Consider the following 8,189-nt stretch of genomic DNA (forward strand, 5'->3'; position numbering starts at 1 on the left):
TTCCTTCCATCAACCCCTGGGGATGATCCAGCTGGCAGGTTCTCTGCCCAGGCAGGGCTGCTAGGGCCTTAGTGTGAAATTTGATGGCTAAGTATGGTTTGCTGCCCCTCAGTGGAGGTCCAAAGGGTCCTGCCACTTCCACTCCAAGGGCCATCAGTCATTGAGAAATGGGGATCTGGTTAGTTTTAGTTAACCTGAAACTTTAAACCTCCCCTTCTCCCACCTCCAACATTGTGGAATTTGTGTGGGCCTGTAACACAGAGGTGGAGGTTAATAGGTGCTGTCATCTGCAACATAACTGACCATTTTTGGCTATTCAGATTTTGTGTTGAGTGTTAGAGAACTTTCCCTTTTGTCTGTAGGGGAAAAATAACCAAAAGAGTCATCTCAATTTTTTCTGCTGAGTTTGGGTTTAAGCTAAGAGGTAATGAGGGAAATACTGACTCCACAGGATGTGGGATTCAAGGAGGGTAGAATCAGACCCTTGGTAGGTAGCAGGAGTCAGTAGGTGGCTTCTAAATGCTGGTGGAGTCCTTAGCATGCCTTTTTGTGGGGTGCCCTTTTGTGAAAGTGCTTCTCCTCCTTTGTGCCTCATGCTGCGGCTGTGAAAGCAAGCCCTCTTCTGCCTGTGTCAGGGAAGACCTACAGTCGGCCTCAGGTCACAGAGCTAGAGTAGACAGGTGAGCCCAGCTCTGCCTTCAGAGTGAATGATTCCTGGGCCGAGGTAAGTGCTTGGGGAGTCCAGCTCACACTTTGATACAGAACCCGGCCTGACTTCCACAAAGTAATTATGACTGGTACCGGAATGAAGGCCAGGCCTGCCAAGCTGCCCGAGTATGAGGTAGATTGTAAGGCCCTATGGTTGCATACAACTCTGGGAGGCACCATCCAGTCCATCCAGTCTGTGACTATCCCCCGGAATCATGCCATGACAGTGTCCTGGCAGCAGAGGGAGGCAGGGTTTGATCCAGGTGTCTAGTGTCCTTTGAGATGCCGGAAGGGTGGCCTGCCTGTTGCCTAGAGGCATTTCCTCTGCCCATGGTTTTCCCTACCAGTTTCCAGGCATCACTGTACCAAGATAGCTTATCTGCTATGGGGCCCATGTCTTATTTTCTAATTTTTTTTTTTTTGTATGGGGGAAGGGGTGCACCACCTCCAGGAATCTGGGTGTTATCAGCTGTCCATAAGCTGCCAGTTCATTTAATCTTTACAGCAAATCTGGGTAAGCAGGCTTCATTTCACTGTGCGCGTCCTGATGCCCCATGCCAGAAGCAAGTACAGCAAGGACCCAAACCCAGATCTATTGCCAAAATTAGAGGAAGCTACACATCTAGAGATTGCTGGAGCTTTTAAAATAGAATCCAGGCCTTTCTCTGACCCAGCTGAAAGATCACTGTCATAAGTTAATTCACTCCTCTGTTCCCATTTTAGTGACTAAATACGGATACTCACAAGCACTCCCATATAAAAAGGAAATGAGATATGGATGAGAAAAGCCAAGTGCCTTGTACATTCTGAAAGCCCCTTTGCTCAGCTGTCCCTGGGTGTGGGCTGGGGTCAAGTAACATTCCTATAGCATTTATTCTGGGCCAGGAACATGCATGGTCTCTAACTCTTCACTACAGCCCACTAAGATAGGTCCTTTTATTATTGTGATAAAAGCTACTTCACCTGCTGTATTAAGTGAAAAAAATGCACATAAAGTGCTTAGCAGTGCTGGTAGCTATTATCATTAGTCCCAGAAAGACCTGGCTAGGGCATAGGCACCGTGGGTACAGACCAGGGACTCCAGCCTCGTAAAATGTCCAGGCAGGCCATGTACCGCCCCCATCTAATCACCAGAGGGCAGAGGCAGGCAACTGTCTTCCACACAAAGCCTGATGCAGTTCCCCAGTCACACACATGAGGGCGACCCAGCAGGGTCAGCTGGATCGTGGGCCAGAGTGGCAGCAGCCCTTCTCTGACTGGTCGTTTGCCTTCTGTTGGGCTCAGCCTCCCAAAGCCCTAACCAATCCAGACGAGGCAGGCTGGAACCAAGTTAATAAATACAATTCAAGATTTATTAAAAATCAGGGCTCCCTCGCTGTGCCCTCCTGGCACTAAGGAAATAAATAACCAGAGGGGGCACAGCTGGGGAAAAGGGGAAAAGAAACCAGATCTCAAGACAGATTTTTAACTACTCCTCCCCCATTCCCAACTCCCCACTCCTATGGCTCTTGGGAGATAGCACCTGAGCAGGCACCTCAGTCCAGGTAGGATGTGGCTGGCACCGAGGCATGTCTGCCCTGCCCAGGAGGGGAGACAGGCCCTGGGATCATTTGTTTCCAGCCCTTGACCCCGAGACCTGCTCCCCCCAGGGGCCAGGGCTGAAGCACCAATTGGAGGCACCTGGGGGTGGAGGGCGGTGGGGCAGAGGGAGAATGGGGCAATAGAACCTAGGCAGCAGAAGCAGCTGATGGGGGTCCGGCCCCTTCTCCAGGTTCAGCCAGTGCCTGACTGAGGTCATGTCCCATCCCCCTTCCCCCCAAGCCCCGCCTGCACTCAAGTGAGGATCTTCCGGGGCAGTTCAACAGAGGCTTTGATGAAGACAGCATCATCCCGCACATAGTTTCGCTTTCGGATGTCCTGGTGGGAGATGAACTTGGGGTAGCCAAAGCCCAGAGAACTCTCATCCAGGGAGCCCCGCCAAGTGCCAGGCTTTTGGAAATTCTTCCAGTTTGGGTCGGGGTGGAAGGTCTCAGTGACATGCTGTGGTTTAGCCAGCCCAGGGTCGCTCTGATCCAGCAGGGAGAAGGTGACTCGGCGGGCAAAGGGCCACTCAAGGAGATTGTCAAAGGCACCTGGCAGCACTCGAATGTAGAGTGAAAGATGTGTGCCCTCGCCACTGCCATTGCCATTGAGGAACGCAGACACCTGCAGCTTGTAACCATACTTGTGTGTGTAGAAGGCTGGGCTGAAGCACTCGAGGTTGGGCTTGGCCTTCGCCTCCTGTAGCCGTCGCCCATAGCTGCCAATCTTCCAGATGAGCACGCCATCGCTGCCCACTGACAGCTCCTCCAGCTCTCGCCGCAGCTCCTGCAGCTCCTGCCGTTGCCGGCTCACCAGGGCACACATCATGGCCAGATGTGGCTTCACACTCTCCTCCACGTGCCGCGCCATTGCCAGCTTAGGGCACTGTTGGCAAAGCCCCAGGCCATGAGGGAAGGGAAGAGAGATATCAGTAGGAGAAGACTCGGAAGAGAGGACAGGAGTGGGTATGGGGTAACAGGCACCCAACTCTGAATGAGGGAGACAGGGTGCAGGAGGAGGCTGGAGCTGGCCAGCAAGGGGAAGGACTGAGGGCTTCAGAGCAGCATAGCAGGGACCACCAAGGCCTAAGTGGCATCAGGAAGCCTAGCTTCCATCTAGGGCTTAAAGGGCAAAAGAAAGGGCTGACAGGAAGGGGAAAGTGCAGCTCACCCTGTGTTTGCAGCCAGAGTCTTTGAATGGGCATAGCACCAGGGCAGTGCTACAGCTGTCCTTCAGATGGCCTGGCAGGTCCTCCCGAGCCACGGTGCCCACACCACACTGGTTGGGGCAGGGAACAGGCAGCCTTGGGCACTGGTACTGGTGGCTCTGGGGCCGCAAAGGCAGAGAGACAGCAGTCAATAGCCTGACTCCCTGTCACCTGCTCTGTAGCCCACAGCTCAGGAAGGGCCTCACCTGGATGGTGTCAAAGACGAACTCCTTAGTGCAGTAAGTGCAAGGCTGGGTGCGCTTGGGGCACTCAGAAGTGGCATGCTGGGCCAGCAGCCGCCGCATCATGCGGGCACCACATTTGTTCTCACAGTACACACTCTCTTGGGGGCACATACCCTCGTGGCTCTGTGGAAATGCCAGAGGTGCTGAGTTAAGGGATGCGTGGGCTATCGGGTGCCCCACCGCCTCCTACCCTCAGCCAGGCCCCACCCACCTCATAGGCCTCCCCACTGAAGTCACAGCCGCAAAACTCGCACTTGAGGCGCCGCTTGGGACAGTCATGCTGCAAGTGTGCAGGCAGATCACGGCGGCTCAGCTTGGCGGGGCAGCGATTGGGGCAAGGGACTACGTTGAAGCTGCAGGTATTCAGGTGGCCCTGGTGGGAAGGGCTACAGTTAGTGCCTGCCAGGGGAGGAGAAGTCCCAGCCCCTCACGTCAGAGCCTCACCTGTAGATGACGAAGTTGCCCACTCCAGCGGCAACCCTCCTCGCTGTGGATGCAGCGGATAGGCAGGCCCAGTACCTGTACTTCCAGCTCCGGGTCTGGGTAGATCTGGGGGCAGCGATGCAGGGAACTGGCCAGGGTCAGAGCCTGCTGCAGTCCCCAACTCCCACCCCCACCCCTTGTTGGGCTGGCTCTACGTAAGTGCCAGTAACAGCCTCTTAGGCTGTTTGCCCCTCTGTGTCCAGTGATGAAGGGCACAGCAGGTGGTAACTGCTCTGATGCTAGATCCCAACATGCCTGCACATGACACTCCCTTTGGAGAGGCAGCCAATCAGCCTGCTCAGTCCCAGGCTGTCCCTCAATGCTCTGTTTCCTTCCCCCTGGTGGAGGGGTCCTGGCCCTCAGCCACAGGTCTGGCTTGCCACCGGAAGGGGAGGGAGCACTTCTTGTGGGCACAGAGCAGCTCTGTGTACCCCCACACAGGCTGGGCATCGTGCCTGCCCTCCAGGGCAAACATGGGCCTCCGTTTGCAAACTGGCCTGGTGGGAGGGAACAGGCTACCTTTGTGGGGGCCCATGATCCCAAGGCTCTGGGTTGACATTGGCCCTGAGCCCGCTGGCTGCCAGCAACTCCAGCCTCCACCAAGGGCAACAGCCTGTGCCTCTTCCTGGCAATGTGGACTCACCTTGGCATAGTCCAGAGGAAGTTGGTCCTCAGGGCATTTGAAGACTCCTTCACTGAAAGGGGGGAGGGGCAGGGTCAAGGCTTCCCATTAGGGGAAGGAGTATGGGGCCCCACCCCCTCAATCAGAGCAGCCTCCCTCCCTCACCAGACCGGTTCCCAACTGGCACCAGCTGAGACAAAAGGCCAAGCAGAGGCCTAAGGGGACCCACTTCCCCAGAATCCCAGAAGATCCCAGCCCCTGTCCTGGAAAGGGGAGTTCTGGGCCCAGTGTAGCAGACAGCTGCCTCAGACAGCACTTGGCCAACAGGTGGCAGCTGGCATCCCCTCCCCCCCAGGATGGCAGCTGGACTGGGAAAGAAACAGGCTGCCTGGCTACCCCTCCCCCCCAGTTGGTTTTCATTGGCTGGGCTGAAAGCGGATGGGGAGGGGAACAAGGAAGGGCTAAGATTAAGTGCCAGGGCTGCCCAGCCCCCAGAAAGGTGCCCTGCCAAGACCCAGGGCAAAGGTCAGCTTGGGGCCACCTAACCCTATCCCTCCCCTCCTCCTTTGAGGGTGTGTCTCCTAAAGGAAAGAGGAGAAAAGGCATGCTCCCTGGCACTGTTTACACTCCTGACAAGCCTCTAGGAAGGGCCAGCATGTCCCCATTTTACAGGTGAGAGAACAGAGGCTCGGAGGTGAAGCAGCATCTGGATATGTCTGTCTGATTCCACAGCTCAGCCAGGCTCTACTACACCATACAACACACAGAAGAGAGGCTGGGGCAAGAAAAAGTGTCCAGGCAAGCACAGGCAAGACTCTGGTCACTGCTTAGTAGGTTTCTGAAGCTTGTTGACCCTGCCCACCACGCCAGCTGCCCTCCTTCTGCACCAATCCCCACCTGACTGTTAGCAGCCAAGGAGCCTGTAGGCATGCTTCCTCCTGCCAGCATGCCCTTGCTGACCCCAGCTAGGACCAGTCACACATGCCAGCATGGCTCAGACAAGGCAAGGGCTCAACTAGCAGGACTGAAGGCCCTTGGGCACGGCATTCCTGGCAGGTCTGAGTCAGGTAGGTGGGAGGCAGGTAGGGTTCAAGGCGGAAGCGAAGGCCACATGGTAGCCCTGTTCTGAAGGGACTTTCCAGTGCCTGGGTAGCCCATGCCCCAGGTGCCCAAGGGATTTCTAGCACCCACCTCCTTCCCCAACCCCACTACTACTGGCCATGCCACCAATGTCAAGGACAATACATGCCCAGGCACTGAAGGGGTGTGCCTGTGCCCAAAGAGCAACCAGCCTTCCTGGATCAACCTGAGTAATAGCCCTCGTAGGAGTGGGGAGAGAGGGGTGGGCCAAGGGGGCGGGGGTCCACTTGGCTGCTTCAGGAATGTGCTGACTTAGTGGTTTTGGAGACAGGGAGGGGACTCAGGCAAGTCCCTAGGCTTCAGACAGAAACTAAGCCTGCAGCTTGGGGCCCAGCCAGGAAAAAGGTTCAGCCATGGCTATGGGACACCCTTGCTTGTAGGGTTGGGGGTGATGGTGAGGGGCAGAGCCAGCCCAACCACCCCAGGGGCCCGGGCAGTGTAGCCCAGGCACTGGGGCAGGGGCAGAGGCTGCTCCTGGCTGTGCAGTGGAGGCCCAGGGAAGAAGGCAGGATGGGGGGAGGGGGCCATGGGAGAGGAAGAGGGGATTTCCGGGAGGGGGAGGGGCAGAAGCTGCAGAGAGGGGGCCAGGAGGCGGTGGAGGGAAACGAGCCTCACAACCCCCTCCCTCACTCCTTCCCCAAGGCAGTCAGGGTGGGTCAGCTGGGGTGGGGGGAGTGGCTCAGCTGGCCTCATCTGGAAACCAGAGGGCTGGGGAAGAGCCCTGGAGGAGACAATGGGACTGTGTGTCTGTAGGGGAGTCAGTGTGTACACTGCAGGGAGGAGGGAGGAGGGTGAGGGAAAGGGAGGAGGGGTCCCCACAGCAGCTTGTGCAGGAGCATATGTGAGGGCAGGAGCCGGCCCAGGCTGTGGGGAACAGAAAACAAAGGGCCTGCTGAGATTTCCGCCAGCTCGGGCTGCCGAGGACAGAAGGAGGGAGGGAGCACTGCAGGCAAGAGCCCCCGAGATGCTCTCCCTGCCGGGGCCCCTCGATCTCCTAGCAGAGCCAACAGCCTCCTGACAGTGCTGACCCAGCCTTCCCCCTGCTCTGGGGGCACGACCTCCCCAGGAGTGGCGGCTCCCTCATCCTGCCTCCGCACGCGCGGGCCTGAGCAGTAACCCGCGTGGGCAGGAGACACAAGACACCACAGGGCACCCTGAAACCTGATGGATGCCCAAGAGCCAAGTGGTGACCTAGGGTCCTGAGAGGGCAGGGGGTGCTCCGTATCAACGAGCGTGCGACCCCCTCCTGAACGATGTACTGACCACCCGCCTTACTCTAGATCCCGGGAGAGGGGAGAGCCGCCTAAAGGAGTCCTGCTTCAGGGGAGGGGTGTACCGTCACAGTCGTCCCTCTATTGTGTGACCACAAGCAGCCTGGACTTAAATCCCAGTTAAGCCTTCAAGTAATTGTGTGACCCTGGGTCAGTCGCAGCCTTTCTTTGAATCTCATTTCATCATCTGTGAAATGGGAGGACAATAGCTGCCGTTCTCGAAACGTTCGAAGACGCAGAGGAGGTTGGATGGGTGAAAACTCTGGAGGTTTGAAGTGCCGCGCGGGAGAGGGTTTTGTCCTCTTCCCCGAAGGATTCAAAGTTCAAGGATGAGGTTGCTCTAGCGCTCAGGTGAGGGGGAAGGGCCGGCCGCGGGTCGGAAAGGGCCTCTTTCCCAACCCCGCCCCGCGGGAAGGCATCGCGTTGTGCCCACCTGGGGCGCGGCAGGCAGGACCTGGGACCCTACGGATCAGTGCACGGGTACTCCCTCGGGGCTGACGTCACCCCTCCCCTTGACGTCACGGTGGGCGCCCCTGAGGTCATGGGGTCGCGGCGCAGACAAAGGCACGCCGTGCCTCGGGCTTTAGCCCCTCCCCATGCGGTGTCCCCCCCACCACCACCTGCCGTCTCCTGCCACCCCCGACCCGCACCTGAGGAACTCCTGCAGGCAGGTGTCGCAGAAGCGGTGGCCGCAGGTAGAAACCTGCACGGGCTCGCGCATGGGCTTCCCGCACAGCGGGCACAGCAGCCGTCGCTTGGGCTTCTCCAGGAACTTGTAGTCGAAGCCGGGCATGGCGGGCGGGCGGGCGAGCGGCGGGCACGGGCGAGCGGGGCCGGGCACGCGGCGGCCCCACAGCCCGCGCCTAGCTCCGGCCGCGCTCCCGGCTCCGGGCGGCGCCGACTGGCGGCCGCGGCCAGGGCCCGGCTCGCGA

General features: G+C 58.1%; 1 protein-coding gene across 2 annotated transcripts; it reads right to left on the reverse strand.

Annotated features, from left to right (window-relative positions):
* Positions 1-2,038: 2,038 nt before the first annotated feature.
* TRAF4 (TNF receptor associated factor 4) lies at positions 2,039-8,178 on the reverse strand. Of its 2 annotated transcripts, XM_045525344.1 has the most exons (7): positions 7,908-8,178; positions 4,868-4,919; positions 4,186-4,290; positions 3,953-4,114; positions 3,703-3,864; positions 3,460-3,615; positions 2,039-3,174 (listed from the first exon to the last, which is right to left on the reverse strand). In XM_045525344.1, exons 1-7 carry the CDS (start codon positions 8,048-8,050, stop codon positions 2,542-2,544), a joined length of 1,413 nt encoding a protein of 470 aa, XP_045381300.1. In that variant the 5' UTR covers positions 8,051-8,178; the 3' UTR covers positions 2,039-2,541. The 2 variants fall into 2 exon arrangements, with proteins under 2 accessions (XP_045381300.1, XP_045381299.1); XM_045525343.1 differs by lacking the exons at positions 4,868-4,919; positions 7,908-8,178 and having other exon boundaries at positions 4,186-4,772.
* Between the last annotated feature and the right edge of the window lie 11 nt (positions 8,179-8,189).

The sequence above is a fragment of the Lemur catta genome, chromosome 15, assembly GCF_020740605.2.
Source record: "Lemur catta isolate mLemCat1 chromosome 15, mLemCat1.pri, whole genome shotgun sequence".
Lineage (NCBI taxonomy): Eukaryota > Metazoa > Chordata > Mammalia > Primates > Lemuridae > Lemur > Lemur catta.